This window comes from Strix aluco, chromosome 11, assembly GCF_031877795.1.
Source record: "Strix aluco isolate bStrAlu1 chromosome 11, bStrAlu1.hap1, whole genome shotgun sequence".
NCBI classification, from domain to species: Eukaryota; Metazoa; Chordata; class Aves; order Strigiformes; family Strigidae; genus Strix; species Strix aluco.
In genome coordinates this window covers 6584850-6601698 of record NC_133941.1, presented here as the reverse complement: position 1 = coordinate 6601698, position 16849 = coordinate 6584850, and the positions used below count along the sequence as shown (strand labels likewise).

General features: G+C 41.5%; 1 protein-coding gene across 26 annotated transcripts in view; it reads left to right on the top strand.

Moving 5' to 3' along the window:
* MAGI1 (membrane associated guanylate kinase, WW and PDZ domain containing 1) overlaps window positions 1-16849 on the top strand; it is a 355845-nt gene that overhangs the window by 262620 nt on the left and 76376 nt on the right. For 25 of the 26 annotated variants that reach the window (XM_074835921.1, XM_074835920.1, XM_074835919.1 and 22 more), the window contains 2 exons: window positions 1445-1564; window positions 13710-13916. In XM_074835921.1, the coding sequence (XP_074692022.1) occupies window positions 1445-1564; window positions 13710-13916 (327 nt within the window). Of the gene's footprint in view, window positions 1-1444; window positions 1565-11672; window positions 11892-13709; window positions 13917-16849 lie in introns of those variants that run through there. The other variant, XM_074835929.1, reaches the window with a different exon arrangement.

Sequence of the window (16849 nt, the reverse complement as noted above, 5' to 3'; positions counted from 1 at the left end):
GATGTCTATCAAGGAAATTAATCTAGTGATAATCTTTCAAGGGTGTCACTCTGTCAAGACTGACCTCTTGAACAGTCTCTCAGATGAATAGGGCATAAGCAGACTTTCCGCTTCCCTGGCACTTGAGGAAAACATTTGCCAGATGCAGGCATGGTAAATTTATGCTCTTTCAACTCCTGAGAGCTGGAATCTTCCCAATTAGTTTCCAGAAGCTCAGCTTCTTTATACTTTCTTCAGTCCTTTTATAGAGGGTTTAAGAAATTGTATGCACTGAGAAGGCACTGCCCAGGGGCTGGAAGAGTCCCACAGAAGTGAGAAATCATGCTTCATTAAATGTTAGGTATGGTTTCCACATCTCTAAAGTTATTCCCAAACCAGCAGATTGGTTGCGGCCACAGCACTTGAACACCTCCAACTCTCTTAACACTGCTCTTTCTGCTAAAGTTAAGTTTCCTGTACCATCAAATCTGTCATTTATATTTAATCTCAGATGTATAGACTCCAGCCATCTCCTAGCCTCCAGAGTCATGGACAATAAAGGCTATTGAACAGAAATCGATCCCAATCAATTAAGCTGTGCTCAGTGACCTAAAATGCAGTGGCCCAAGCTATCTTAGCAAAAAGTCATGAAGTGATTCATCTTGTGCTTCAGAGGGCTGTAAATTGGTCAGAAGGGAGAAGAGTTTCAGAACTGGCAGAGTAGCAGTAACAGTACCCTGTTCTCCATGGGTACTAGTTAAATTGTTGAGTTCTGGAGAGATTCAGTGTGGATTATTACTCAAAAGAATAAGTATTTCTTGAACAGGAATGAGCTTATAGGTGAGCTTCTGTCAGAAGAGATGGCAGGTTGTCTTTTAGTGAGCATGTGTGAATGGTGCATCAAAGCTGTCTCACAGTACTTTTTAATGTTGAATAAAAAATAGTAGCATAAATAGAGATAAAATATTAATAAGAAATAAGGGAGAAAATGTCTTTATGATGTGAAAGAATATTTGGTGGGATAAAGAGATACAGAAATAATGGAAGCTAGAAATAAGTTGCCATATCTGAGAATACAGATTGAAGTGTTAGTGAAGTTGAAGTATGAGGGACTGTGCTAATAGCAGGAAGGTAATTGCTGGTATATTCCCAGATACCAAACTCTTCCAACTGTGTTTCTGCATGTGATACGAGAGATTTCTTTGCCAGAGAGTCTTTCTGAGAATATCAAAAACATTGTCATTTGGTGGAACAACTGGTACCGCCAGCTCAACCTGTGATCTATATCTTGTCTTGTTTTGACATGGGTTCCTGACTTGTAACTGTACTCTTTGACACTGCTGTCTGTGTAGCTCACAGAACTGTATTTTACAGATACTGTTGTATCTTTTTGATCGTTTTTTACTGTCCCTTTTAACTCTTGATAAGAAATCAACTATATTAACATGCTAATTTTTCCTTTCAGGCACAACCCGCCCTCCAAGAGAAGGAGAAGTGCCTGGTGTGGACTATAACTTTCTGACTGTGGAGGAGTTTCTGGAGTTGGAGCGAAGTGGGACCCTTTTGGAAGTAGGAACTTATGAAGGTATGGAGCCACGGGCAGTGGAAAAGCACTTCAGATAGCCGTGGTAGGACACCAAACTTACATCACCCTCACTCAAGTTAACCAGCTCAAGTTAGGACCTCATTTTCCATCATAGTGCTCTACTTCCCTTTTCTCTCTGAGAGAGGGAATTCCAGTATTGCTGTGCTTTTGTCTTTTCCTTCAAGTTAACTACGTCAAAAGATTAACATGAGTAAGCCAGGAAAATCCAATACGAAATCCAGTAACAAAATACTGAGGGAAGACAGCGTGGCAGTGGGTGAAAAATGCATGTATTCTTTGTATCTGCTATGGCTCATCTCCTTGTTCACTTTTTCTTCCCTCTTGCTGTCCCTCTTTCTCTTCATCTTCCCTAAATACACATCCTTCATCACCCAATTGTGTCTCACTATGCAGCTACATGATGCACTCCTTTTGGCCTTCTTTTTTCTTCTTTATTCTTGGGTAATTACTTCTAACTTGGGTCATTGTGTTGATCCTTTTTACAGCACAGCTTTATAAACAACAGCACTGAGACAGCCAAGGGGCACTGAAATGTCACCAGGGTGAGAGCAGGAAAAAGATAGCTTTGACTCCCAGAGAAATGCAAGGCAAATTGGCCATATTTAGGTACACAATAGGATTTGTGTAACTAAACCTGCAATCTATACCTCCTTTAAACTGAAAACTCCTTTTGGGGTAATTTTTGGGTTTTGGGCTTTTCTTTCTTATCCCTGGAGGATATTCAAATGTACCTCTCAAGAAGACAATGAAAAGAAATACGTTACAGGTTTGAAAGTCCTTCCAATGTACTTCAGCTCATTCATGTCATATTTCCATTTGCAAGAAGTTAAATGGGTCTTTTTGTAATTACGAGAAGTTGAAAAAGCCTTATTCTTGCAGCCATTAATGAGAAACATGAAATACGTTTAAAAATATGAACTACACACAAATAGCCGATAGTCTTTGAAAAATAGTCATAAAGTATGAACAGAAAAATTGTGACATGTGGTTTTGGTTTTCAAGTTCTAAAAAAAAGTTCTGAAACACTGTTTAGTCTACTTCTTTAAAAACTCCCTTGTAAGGTCACCTTTAAACCTCGCACTTACTCCCAACTGCAGACAATTGCAGTGTCAAACCTGGTTTGCATGAAGATGCTAAATGTGTAATTTGGTTTCACTCTTCCACCTCTGAGCTGATTAGCTCCATCAGCACCAGTGCTAACGTTCCAGCAGCAGCACTTCTCCAAAATGAGCTTTTTCCTCTCCATGTTTCTAATTATAACACTAAATTAGTTTTCTTTGTCATGGTGCTTGAAATAGATCAGCTGAACGGCCTCACCATTACTTCCTGATCGTATTTGTTCTGGTGACCTTTCCACTTGGAAAGACAAAATGGGTAACTGTAAGCTGGCTCCTGGGACATGCTGGGAATTAGTTTTCAGGAAATGCTGTACCCATCTGGGACAGTTGTAACATGGTTGTTTCATTGCTTCTGTGATTATATGCAGTAGCAGCTAAACTGTTTATTTTTCATGGGTTGCTCTTTTGAGTTGCTGAAGATGAGGTTGATTTCTCATACGTCTAATGCGTATTTCATTTCTGTGGGTGATAGAAGTGTCTGAACTTTAAAGGAATAATTTGTCAGAAGTGCTGAGAAGCCTCTTTCCCCATTGACGCTGGTGCATAGTGGTTCTGGAGAGCTGGCCCATGGAAGAAAAAATCAATAAGAATAAAGCAAATAATGATGATGCATGTGTGCACATATGCATCAAGACACATTACTATTTGATTGTAATGTGAAATAAATAAAGTTCATTTTTCACTTACAGCTTCAAGAAATTATTTTGCTGCCTTCTGAGATTTCTTTAATGGATTTGTTGTACTTTTTTTGGAAATCTTATTTTACAACTGTATTGATCAAGACATTGTTGATCTTGATTAGATCTTGGAAGATGATGTGATTCAGACTCAACGCTGCAATCACCAGCTATTTTGTCTATTAAAAAAAAAAAACAAAAACAAAAAACAATCTGCCAAAAAACCCAAACTACAAAGTAAGTTAGACTTCTAATGTCCAAGTCTTTGTTGTTGCCCAGCTTTATAGTCTTAGATTAATTATTGGTTTATGCTGCCTTTTTTTTCCCCTAAATGTACCACCATGATGAAGTTGATTATATTTTTGACCCTGCCAGTGATGGCTTATTCTAAACCAGAGAGATGGAACCCAACAAAAGGAAATAATCTTCTATTTCTCTCTGAAGAACAATGAAATAATACCTTTAATGCATGTCTTTTATTATTAATAATGCTACCTATTGTACCGAGTAGGAGGCAAACAATTGCAGAGATAGGGTTGCTTTTAATTACAATGTGATTAGGTGATTTAGAGATGAAGGAAGGGGAATGCTCTGAAATGGAGAGTAGTGATGATGAATGGGGAAGTCTTCATGTGCCTGGCAGCCACAGGCTCATGTGGCTCAAGCAGGCTGATGGTTTGGGGTCAGGGTGGTCCCAAGGTCCTTTCTGGCCCTTAGTTTGTAAGCATCTGCATGTGGTGGGGTGGGGGAGATGGATGTATGCTCTGTATCTCTGTGCTACATTTCAGCAGCTGGAGAGGAAGTCTGACCCAAATGATCAAGATAAGGCTTTGGCATTACTGGATGACATTTGTTTGCCTCTTGAAGGCATAAAGCCACCGGAATACTAGCACTATCATTGGGAAAAACCTTGCGGGAGAAGACATAATACAAGCATTTGTTTAGTAACAGTTGCTGAAGAGAACTTCTGGGGAGAAAGATTAGAAAACAGGCAGCCATCAAAAGAGGGGTAATACACAAGACTTTGATGCTGATACGGATACTATTGATTTGGAAAGAATAAAGAACAAGCAGAAGAGAACAGTTGGAAATCATGAAAGAGTAGGAGAGTGTTTCAGGTTTTGAAAGAACAACCTGGGTTTTGAAAGAGCTCTAATTGCCAAGAGAGAAACTGCAAGCTGAATAGGACAAAAAAGGTGTTGCCTACCTACTGGGCTGCATAATGTCATTATTATTTCTTCTGGTGCACTGCAAATAGGTTCCTCTGGGCAGTTTTTGATTCACATCCCAGTGAATGCAGAGCAGGCATGGCAGCTGCTTTCCTGGTCACCTCCCTGTGTGTTCTGCACCCAAAATGCTCCAAAAGTGGTGATCAGGTGGGATGGGATGTTTGAAAGTCTTAATTCCTGAGGTTTTCAGTTCCAGTTTTAACATTCTGATTTTTAACCATAAAGCCTAGAAACTTATTCTTTTTTCCACTAATGAAAGGTACATGTTGATCACATGAATCCAGGAGCTGGATCTGAAATCCTGGAAGACCAGTCCAGAGCTGTGATGCTGCACCGATATTGGTGCTTTTTGCGCCACATGCGTACTGGTAAAGCTGCACACAACATGCTCAAGCCAGTTAGTAATTCCCATTGACAATACTCATTAGGAAGGAAAAATCTTTTTAGACTGCACATTATCTAGGCTTTCTGGTGGACAGGAAATCATGATAATTGTAGTCTCAGGCGTTTATTTATTGCTCCTTCAGGGCATAAAATACTGACGGATGCATGGAAGTAATTGTGTAGGTTACTAATTATTTAACAATTACTTTTGCATTTGAATTGTGGGCTCTCACAGGGACCCCAAGGGAGGGCTGTTTTGGGCAGAACCACAACTTCTAGATTTTAATCCTGTTTCTTCCCCAGCTGCTGAGTGGCCCTGGGCAGATCAGGTAACTGCTCTATATACTTCTGGTGTCTGGCCTAGAGAATATTAAAACAATACTTACTTCTCTCTTCATTAATATTTCAGCAGATATCCTGTGCCTGCAGTTATCTGCTATTACAAATAGGAGGGAGAGAGTGGAAGCGATGGTATTTCAGAGGGCTGGGGGAATGCAGCAGTGGGGATGGTTGCTGTGCAGAGACACATGGGGACATTAGCATGGTGGCTAAATTTTGAATGGGGATGGCAGTGTCACCAAGGTCTGGCAAGACCTGTATTAATGAATGCCTGCCCAGCACTTAGTGATCCTCAAAAGAAAAAGTGCTGCACTTTATAACATGTGAAGGGTTATTACATTACAGCGTATTATTGTCAAGGCATCATCTTTCATTCTCAGGACAAGTGTTATGTGATTGCCAAGAGAAGTAATAAGTAATCTGCATTAGTCTCATGACTAAGATGTAATGGGGTGACTTGCTAACATTTTTAAAGTGTATAAAACTATCTACTGTAGACAGGGTCTCCGATTGTGGTACTTAAAGAGTGTAATAAATTACCTTAATAGTGCAGTTAGAATTTCAGCTGAAGAGGAGAGGTGTATTCAGCAACATGTTTCAAATCAAGATGCCTTTAGCCTAATTTATCTGATGTGCTAGCTCTCCTTGGGTTTCTCTGCAGCAGCCTACTCCCCCAGCTGCTTTAGCAAAATGGCTGGATTTTCTTTACTGCCCTTCTGGTATTTTTGCAGCCTGTGGGTCTTGCTAACTTGGTGCAACCTTGAAATGAGAGCTGTGTCCGTGGCATGCAAAACGTGACAGGAAGATTGGGCGAGTAAGGGTGGCAGATGCTGGGGATGCCCATGCAGCGGAACAACATGTTCCGCTTAATAAGATAAGATGCGCTTATTATTGTCTCCATACTACAGATTGACTCAATAAATCATAATGGCTCCGGTAGCATCATCACCATGTATCATGTCAAATATCCACTTACTAACATCCATGCACTGCAGAAAGATTCCAGTTCTATCTTTGGCTTTTATACTTTGCTTCCTTTTTTCTTTTTGTTATTTTTTTAAACCACTAGTAAGAAAAAAAAGACAACATGTTCTTGTGTATGTGCATGATTATCAGTCTTAAGCATGAATGCTTCTTCACTGAAGTGTCGTCTGATAACAATGCTTCATTCTACAAACAGCTAAAGTGGTAGTTGAGTAACTCTCTAAAAGCAAATATTCAAATATCTGATAGGGTTTTAGAGTGGTTTTGAATTTCCTATGGCATTTCTGATTGGCTTCTCTCTGTGCACTTTCAATAACACCTTTTTCAATGTGAGCTCTGTCTGAAATTGTTCATTAGCAATCTGCTTTTCACTGGTTTTGATGCATTTTAAAACACAAACCCTGGGGGAAAATGTTGTTCCCAAACACCTCTGGCAAAAAAAGATATAGTGAATTAGTTGCTTTTTCCTAAGTTAGATTTCAGGTTATTTTAAGACATCGTTTGCTCTCTAACCACACTCTGATGTGTTGAAGGCTGCTCATAGTAGTCCATTGATAGATGGCAGCCAGGCACATTTCAGCATTGTTTCTTGGTACTGGATGTGCTCAGGACTGTCTCTAGAATTGGCTGCTCCTCACTGGTGCTGCCCAGCTCCTTTGCAGCTGGGCAGCCCTTCTGTGCCAGGAGACAGCCCAGCCTCTGCAAGCCACGGCATTTCCCTGCCACTGCGGAGCTCGCCCCGCACTGCGACCTGCGATACGCACGTCCCCCTCCTTCCGCAGAGGGAAGGCGTTAATGGGATGCATCCTCGTGGTGGGAGTATATATATAAATATTGAAGTATTTGCAAGAAGAAGAGTTTGCATTATTGCAATGGCTTAACATAGCATTTTATTGATTCCTACAGCCTTGTGCTAGGTAAGGGTGTGTTCCAGCTGCTTCTCCTGTGTTCTCTGTACATGCCATGCACAAGCACATGCTTATTTATGTTTCCTGTGAATTTTTTTAATCTATTTACATGTGGATATCACAGTTGCTGTAATACAGCTGGGCTCAGGAAACACCCTGAGCTTCCACAGCCATCTCATGCCCCATGCTACCAAGGTCTTACTGCTTATGTGTTACTTTAAGTATCTTTGCTTTGTTTTATAAATTTTCCAGGCATTAAATATGCTTGGACACAGCTGTACATGAGTGTTAACAATACCATGTGGCAATACCTAGTGATGTCTCAACACAGGAAAAATCAAGAATAAATGAGACTGACTTGATCTGTAGGTAACTTTCTGCTATGCTGTCATTGCCTATAAGGACGCTAATTGGAGTATATGTTAAATTCCAGAAATAAATTGAAATGTGCATATTTAACATTTTGACTAATTTAACAAGAAACCCAGACTGATCTTTCAGTTAACCTCATTAATAACAGCATTATTAACTTATTAATAACAGCAAAAATTGACACAGAATCTACTGTTTAAAGCAAATTGGATTTGCGTATATTATAGGTTAATTTTTCTGAGATCTCTTTCCTTGCTTATGTTTTGCTTCTGATCCAGATGCTGTATCTGTGGCCTCCTCCTGGTTGCCTGGATACTCTGAATTTCCTCAAGGCAATTGCTAATCAATGTGCAGTTGCAGCTAGGTGAATCCCACAGACAGCAGCCAGATCTGTCATCTAAATGTAGAAATCTGTGGCAGAATGTGATCTGGGAAGAGAAAAGACAAAACACTGTAGCAGGAGCTCTGCTCCCAGGAATCAATCCATCCTGTGCTAATCAGACACAAGCACTCTTGCTGGATTAGATGAGCAGAAGCTCTTCTGCTAAAATTAAGGGTCAATTGTTTTGGTTCTTAAACAGTGCAAAGACAAGCTGCATCTAAGAAAAGAAAACAATTACATTAATAATTACATTTAAACTCTTTGTGTCAAGACCTTGCTTAATTTTGCTGCTTATCTTCAAATCTCTTTTCCAAAATACCCATTTACATCAATACAGTAAGCGCTGAACTGCTTTTTAAAACATGAGCTGTTAATGGAGTCCTTGTTAACACAGAGTGGTAGCTTTGAAGATCAGATGCACTTCTTGTGGACTCAGGGTCCTCTGTGCTACACAGAGGCTTTTGAGTTTCTTGGGATTTTTATAATTGCAAAATTATGCCTCACAGTAGGCATCAGTAAATTCAGAACTATGAGGACTCTGCTCAGCCCTTTCCTAAGAGACAAATGCACTCCCAGTCTCAGGCCTAAATCTCTTCACACCATTAAAACAAGACAAATTCTTCATCTCTCAGAGAAGAGAATAGCTACTGCAAAGCCAACATCTACAGATTAAAGTAACTGAAATGTAGGGTTTGCGACAACATTCTTCAACTGATGTTGTACCATTAGGATTAATGCTCAAGCGCATGCTTGGCTTTGCACTCCTCTGCCACCTCTCACCTCTCCATGTCAGCTCTTCCGCCCTGTCCCCACCCCAGCAGCCTCCATGGTCTCATCTTCCCTCTCTGCAAGGTGAAACACCTACTTTTGTATTCATTCCGCTTTAGACCCTTTTAGATTGTGTCTCTCTTCTTGTGCGTTTCTACCCGTTCCAGAAACAGCATCTTGGATGGATAGAGTCCTTTCAACTTGAATTGAATTGAATTGAATGGTGATTGGCAAAAGTTTTCATGGATTACCTTCATAGTTATTTTACTTAAGGGTAGCTAACTGGTGTATTTTTGTGAGTTACATTTCAATTTCACATAAACAGCTTAAGGTTGTCTGTGAACTTACTGCCCCTCAGGGGAATATTTAATAAGAATGTTTTGTTATTTTGAAATACAAGACAAATTTTCCATTACCACTAGGTTTCTAAAACTTAAAAAGAAACTCTTGGCTGACAACATTGCTTTAATTCATAAGCTGCAGGACAGGGTAGAAGCTGCTGTAGATTGCTTTCATTGATTATGATCACTGTGTGAATTGGCAGAGGAAGAAGTGTTATGATGATGAGGACTTGTCTTATTGTTGTGATTAGCTGTTACCAAAGTCTAATTACTGTGCGTGATGCTAAAATGTGTGAGCTGCTGACACTTAGAGATAAGGAGGTGAAAAGAAATCAAGTCATTCCAAATAGTTATTCTGGGTTTTTTTTTTATTATTATTGTTATTTTTGTGCTCTTTCCTGAGTGGCGCTTTAGAGTGCATGGATTAGGTCATGGCTTTGACTGCAAAAGCTGCCATCACACTTAGGTTGTGGTTAAATAAGTTTTAAGCACCAAGGGACTGAATAAAGTAAGGGTTAGTAAAAGGTGATGATAAGGAGTTCAGTTAATGGTGTGTGCATCTGCTGAGTGAATGCATTGTTACTAGCTATTAATTCAGTTGCTGTAGGCAGGATCCCAATATGATTGAGAGGAGAGTAATGCTTAGAAGCCCGGTTCCCATAGGAATCAGACATGGGGAAGCACCTTTTCTGCCATGCTGGCTGCTTCAGAACTCGCATTTCCACAGAAAAGTAGAGGTTTTCCTGCTGTCTTGATCAAGAAATCTCCTCTGTCTGGGAGACAGGCTGCTCCTTTCCAGCTTTAAGACACAACGTTAGGGGCACAGTCCTCAGAAGTTTTGCAGAGCTTCACCTGAGCTCAGCACCCCAAGGAGTCCTGCCATAACTACTGTGCTGACTTTAGAAAATGTTTTGGGATCCTCTGGGATGACAGATGCTTGTGTATGCACATGTAACATGCTGTTAATAATTAGAGCTGATTGGATATTCAGTACAAATTACACTGGCTATGAAGTTAGCCCTTCTTTAGGCTTATAAGTGGCTACAAAACACTGTTAAAGCATATTTTTAAATGTATGTTTTTTCATAAACATTGACAGATTTAATTTGAACAAATAATGTTGAGTCTGAGTGTTTTAAAACTCTTGCTGGGCTGTTCACAGTTAGTTGTTAATGGTGCATGTTTGGATTTCTGAGTCACAGGGTAAATATTTTCTCTTTCTGATTTCTAGGATTAAACATGAGTTTTGATGATAATTTTAAGTGCCAGTCCCTCCTAATGGTGTGTCTGCCCCCATGCCTGGGCCCACGTGCCATGTCTTCAGAAAGAACTGCTTAGAGAAGAGAAATAGGTCTGGCTGCATCCAGCAAACATGAGGAAAAGAGAGTATTTCCATTTTCTCTCATTCTCCACGTCACTTGGAAGCTGGGTTGGAGCTTTCTTTTGCAGTTTCTCGTCATGAGCTGGGTTGTTTCCCAAACCTGTATGTCCTTGTGTGAATCTGAAGGAAGAGCTGTGATTTTTTGGACTATTGACTCAGGCTGAATCTGCCTCCTGTGGAGGAAAAAGAAAAGTTCAGCCCCAATGGTTGTATTTGCCATATTCTGCAAATCAAAACCCACACATGCAGAGCCATGCTCAGTTTCAAATTCATATTTGCGCTTTGTATGTGTTCATATACACTTGTAGGGATCCTCTAAGGCAGCACACCAACAGTACTACCAACAACCATTCCTGGTTTGAAAAGTGACTAATGATTTAAGTGTAGGCAAATCTGAAATAGTTCAGAGAAGCCTGTTTTTCTGCTGGGGAACAGCTTTCCACGGACTGTTAGGAACTCCAGCCTTCCTTGTTTCTAGAGGAACTGAAAAGGAACAAAAATCAAAGATACAGTCATATGTTTCCCTGTAATTGGAGGAGGGATGGTAACATCTGTGATGTGTTCTTGTCCAGGAGAAATAAAACCCCACACTAGCAACATCTATATATCCCCTTCATTCACTTTGTTGCATGCATCACAAAATGATTTAACCATTTACAACAGACCTGAAATAAATTTTGCACAAATTAGTGATGTGCAGTGCCATAAATAAAAGCTGTTCTCACATATATGGCACACACATGACTCTCTCTGCTTAGCAGTTAACATCCTTGGAAAACACACGTTTTGTCTGGGAAAACAAACAAAAAACCCCCAAACCCCAAAGTAGCAGCATTCTTTGTGAGAAATGCTGAAGAGGGTATGATGGCAGCAGGGTAGATCATCCTTTTTCTGCCCTTTGTGCACTCTCTCCCCCATTCCTCCTCTTTTTGTAGTATATAGAGCATAAGAATCGTTTCTCCAGCAGAGACTGCAACCTGCTTGAGGAGCCTCCATCCCCATTAGAGGCTCTTTCCAGAAGAAGTAATTTCCTTCTGCCTATAAATTATGCATCAATGTACATTTAAGATTCTGAAATGATGAACAGAAGATGAAAGCATTGCAGAGTGTTGCTGCTCTATGGAGCTGGATCCACGACGTTGTATACAGGCTGGAACACACCTTGTTAAGACAAACCTGCACGTGTTGCTGTCCTAGTACTCCAGCTGTGAAAGCGTGGAGATAGGAGCTTATCTGACTTCTCCAGCCTCAGCTCTGTAGGAAAGACTTTTTCTCCTCTTGGAAGGCAGTGATGAGGAAATACAGCAATGTGTGTCCGAAGTGGTCTTCCCAGATGGACTCTGCCAGCCTGAGCCAGGGTTATTCCTGGTCTCCCTTGCTCCTGATGTGTCCGGAGATCTTGCAGAGTTGCAGGTTGAGATCTGTGAGTGTTAGAACGTGTATGATCCCTGTGGCCTTACCCTAAAGCTGACAACACGCACAGCTTTGGAGTTGTCAGGGCCTTAGATGATCTAATGGGAAAGGCAATTCAGTCAGCTAAACAAGAGTTGAGATAAACAACTGGTACTTCCAAACTGAAATAAGGGTATGTCATTTTGAACCTCAGGTGTGTGATGGCTGAGCAGTATGAAATGCACTGGGTGAGCTGGAACTACTGTGTACAGCAGTGGGGCAGGTCAGTGCAGAGCTGCTTGGCTAACTTTAAGCTCAGTGCCATATCTCAGTGTATGAATGATGTTGTTGGCTTCTGCAACAGAAATGCACATTCGTATGTGCATTATAATAAAAATTAATTTTAAAAAAATATCTTTTTTAGCACAGATGAGGTTTTAAAGTGCCTTTGCACAATTTGCCCTTGGCATGTGGTTTCCATCTAGCGTAACAGGGGCAATAAAGGGACATGTACACTTTCTGGGGAATGGATATTAAATATATAATATAATTATGTACTAAAAAAGTGAAAAATAATGCTTTCAGATCATGCATGGCCTATGGAGATAGATGAAGAATGTAATCAAATGTACATGTATATTTTAGAGAAGAATTTTATGCTGTTGCCACAGTTGAAGCTATATGCATGTCTCCTGATGTGGGTTTATACAAAGCTATATGGGAGAGCATCCTTTATCTTTTGTCTTGCCAGAGAGCGTAGGGCAAATTTTTAAGTTCACCCTTGGAATCTGAAGGCAGCAAACGAAAATTAATAATAATTCTTGTAAGGGAAAATTTGGGGAGTTTTATGTAAAACTATTGTATATCACAAGTCATTGTATAAAAGTAAAAGATGAGCCTTGCAATAGGCCTGAATTCCTGTAATGCTCAGGGCTGCGGGAACCAATTCCAGACCTGAGGTTCCTGTGGAGCGTTTCAGGGCAAGTCAGGCACTACTGTGGTGTTTGAGGTGCAGTGCAACAGGAACAGTGAAATACCTCCGAGCTGTTCTGGCATCAGTGAACCTGCCCTTATTCTCTGTTTCTTCCATGGTCACTTAAAATGACAATGAGCATCCCAAGCACTTTGCACAGTTTGCATCACATTTGGTGATGGCCGCCAAGAGCTGTGAGTCTGCATAACTGCGGGTGGGTCTTTGTCCCTTCAAGTTTTTCTTTAAGGTCTGGTTGTTCACTTCTACCAAGTTGACCCAACTGCTGAGTTTCCTCTTTGAAGAGAGCAGTGCCACGTGGTACCTTTCCTTTTCTCTCCTTTGACAAAGTTTTCTTTTAGAGAAAGAATAGGGTTTGCTTTTTAAATGCAACATCCACCCTAAAAGAACCTGTGTATTAAAGCAGGCCATCTAGCCTTTCATCACTTCTCTGGGTGATAGCAGTCATGAATTTTTTATTTTTTGCAGGGCTTACTCCAGATCTGTCACAGCATTGTGTGGGTGCACACATGTAAAAACGCTACTAATTGAAATTCAGATGTAACGAGATGAAGTTTTGCTATTCACCATGACTGCTTTTTGTTTTAGCCCTTGTACGCTCTGTGCACCTAAACAATGCAACCATTGCTTCTTCTTTTAGATTCAACAAGAATAACTTAAAAGGCAAGAAATATTTCTGTGTCTGCTCTAGAGATGAAATATGCTCCTCCCATCCCCAAATGGGAATGGCGTGTGTTAGTTTATTTATTTACTTACATGTGGGGAGAGAGAGATTTTGACGGAACTGAAAATAAAATAGAAATCTTACTGCTATAAACTGTTCCCTTTTGAAGATGCAAATGTGTTTCTATTGCCTAGGTAACTATTATGGAACGCCCAAGCCTCCCAGCCAGCCCCTCAGTGGGAAAGTGACTTCCACCGATGCTTTGCAAAACCTGCAGTCTGGCTCCAAGCAGTCGACTCCAAAGCGAACGAAGTCTTACAATGATATGCAAAATGCTGGCATAGTGCATACAGAGAATGAGGAAGAGGATGATGTACCTGAAATGAGCAGTAGCTTCACAGGTAAAACAAAAATACCGTGGTTCATCAGTTAGGATACATGGGGAAGGTTTTTGGAGGGGGATTTTTTTGGAGGTTTTGTTTCTAATGAATTTCCTGCAAAGCTGTCAATCCTGGACTGAACTGGCCAACAGCACCTGAATGGCAGATGCCTGGGTGTGGACAATCACATGCACAGTTGTGTCTTCTAAAAAGGCCTTGTGGGATTGAGCTGGATGAGAAGAAACTGGGGGAAAGTTCAAATCCGTTAGTTACAGAAAGTTCAAGAAGAGTTGAGCTATGGTTGGCAGTTATAAGCAGTATGAAATAGCTCAATCAGCATTACGTTTGAAATTAATTTCGTGAAAGCCTTTATTTCATGAAAGCCTTGTGTCCTGCTGAACATAGATCTCAGTCTCACCATGGCTATCATCAAGCATTGACTGAAAGATCACTGGAAACTTTTGGAATCTAAAGTCAAGTGCTGCACAGGCAGATTCAGAGCAAGATGCTATTGGAGATCAGTTGAGTTTCCGCAGAAATCAACTGGAAGTTTGGAGAGCTCTGAGGAACAAGAGCTATTCCCCATGACCACAATCCTAGTATTTGTTAGCACTTAGAGCATTACTTCCACAGCTCAGTTTCAAGCACTGAATTCATCTTCCACTCCCTTTGAGCTAGGTACTTAGCAAGCATCGTTATCCACACCTTCAAGCCTTTCACAGCTGCTTGCCTGGGTGCTCACCATCATTGGCACTTGCTCCTTTGTCCTCTGGTCACTTCCCACCACCCTGACAATTTTTCTTCCCAACCTCTGATAAGTGGTAGGAGCTGTCCTGCCAGTTCCTACCTGCCAAAGTCCTGGCTCTAACATCTGTATAGAGCTTTAAAAGGAGTTAGGCTGAGATTTAGTTTTGGCCCTCTCTGGGCCAAACTGTCAAATGGCTTTGACGGTTGTTGTCTGGCTGTTACCTGTTACATGTTTCCCACCCAAATCATTCCTGGTTGGCCTAATCCCTCCCAAGCTGGAGTTTCTGTCTCTGCTTACTGGCTTCTTTACAAAATTTAGCACTGAGGGTAGTTCAGGTCCAGAGGAGGCCATGAAGATGATCGGGGGCTGGAGCACCTCCCCTATGAGGACAGGCTGAGAGAGTTGGGGGTGTTCAGCTGGAGAAGAGAAGGCTCCAGGGAGACCTTAGAGCGGCCTCCCAGCACTTAAAGGGGGTTGCAGGAAAGGTGGGGAGGGACTCTTTATCAGGGGTGTAGGGATAGAATGAGGGGTAACTGTTTTAAACTGGAAGAGGGCAGATTCAGATTAGATATAAGGAAGAAATTCTTCCCTGTGAGGGTGGTGAGACACTAGCACAGGTTGCCCAGAGAAGCTGTGGCTGCCCCCTCCCTGGAACGGTTCAAGGCCAGGTTGGACGGGGCTTTGAGCAACCTGGTCTGGTGGAAGGTGTCCCTGCCCATGGCGGTGGGGTTGGAACTGGATGATCTTTAAGGTCCCTTCCAACCCAAACCATTCTGTGATTCTAGTTTCTCACATGTTGTGACTTGGCAGCTCTTGTCACTGGATCTGAATTTGGAAGGAAGCTGGTGGGAGATCCTGGTTGACCTCCATCTCAGTTTGGTGCTCCTGAACTAACTTGAGCATCATTTCTCTTCCTTGTTTTCCTTCACAAAATAAAGTACAGGAAGATGCAGCTCATTTGTCACAACGTTATCATGCCCTGGCCCCTTGCCTCCATTAAATGGGCACAGAATCAAGAGTTATTTCTCATATACCAAAGTGATTCCTTACGCTTATTTCACATGTAAGTGTGCTAGCCATATTAAAATGCTCCTGCTTCCTTAGAAGACCTCTCGGTGACTTGTGTTTTCCAGACTTTGGCATGTTTATACTCGCAGTCTTAAGCTGGTGATGATTCATTCATGCTTCTTTATCTTGTCAGCTTCTACCTAAAAATATCGAACGCCAGGAAGGCTAGAAAGCAGGCAGCTGAGGGTACTGGTATAGTCTAGATCTTTTTCTTCCCTCTTCTCCCAATTTATTATTTTCAGTATCTTGTCTTTTTCTAATGGCAGCACACAGACTAGAAATAGAGCAGGAGCTGCAGTTAATGCCCCCCCCTGAAACCAAGGCTGTGGGCTGAGAGCTGAGGAGGTCCATGGTCTCCAGTCTGGAGAGCGGAGGCGAGGTCTTGGCTGTGAAGCCCTTTCAGTCCCACTGCTTGGGGACTCGGCAGAGTGTGATGCTGATCTCTCTGTCTTTTGCTCAGTGTGTTGCCTGCCGTGTGTACTGGAGACTGGTGGTCTCGGGTGATTTGGAAGTACTGCCATCGATTTTCAACACCTGAAAGAACCAGAGAAAAACCCTTTGATAGACATGGGTAATTTTAGAATTTGTCTGTTGTTGCCAGAACTCCTCTCTGAAGGAGTTAGGGGCACAGACCTGGTTTGCGTAGAGCATTTACTGTGATTAGGAGTGGAGGGAATGAGCAGCAGCATTTCATGGATACAGCTCAAAATTGCATGTATATAAGCATCAGAAATGTTTCTTTAGAGGGAGAAGGGCCAGATACATCATAAAATACTCCTGAGTGACTTTGACTGGAAGGATTCAGTGATGAGCTGTGGAATAAACCTCCTCAGACAGCTAGAAGAAGCACTAGTGAGCAGGAACATGTGGACACGTAGTGTAGTGCTGACATTTATTTTAATTTTTAATTAAAAAAACCCCACTGCACTAAAGACATTCACCATTAGCTTTTTGGCTTTGAGTTTCTGGCTACCTTCTGCACTTGCAAAAATCTCCCCTTTTGATGATTGTTCAAACAGGAAATTTTTTTCTCCTAATCCCTGTCCCACAGTTGGCACTGCAGGAGTGAACCTGTAAGCCTGCTCACAAGCCCATTGAACTCATCTACATCAGTGAGCCCTGGCCTCAGACAGCTTGG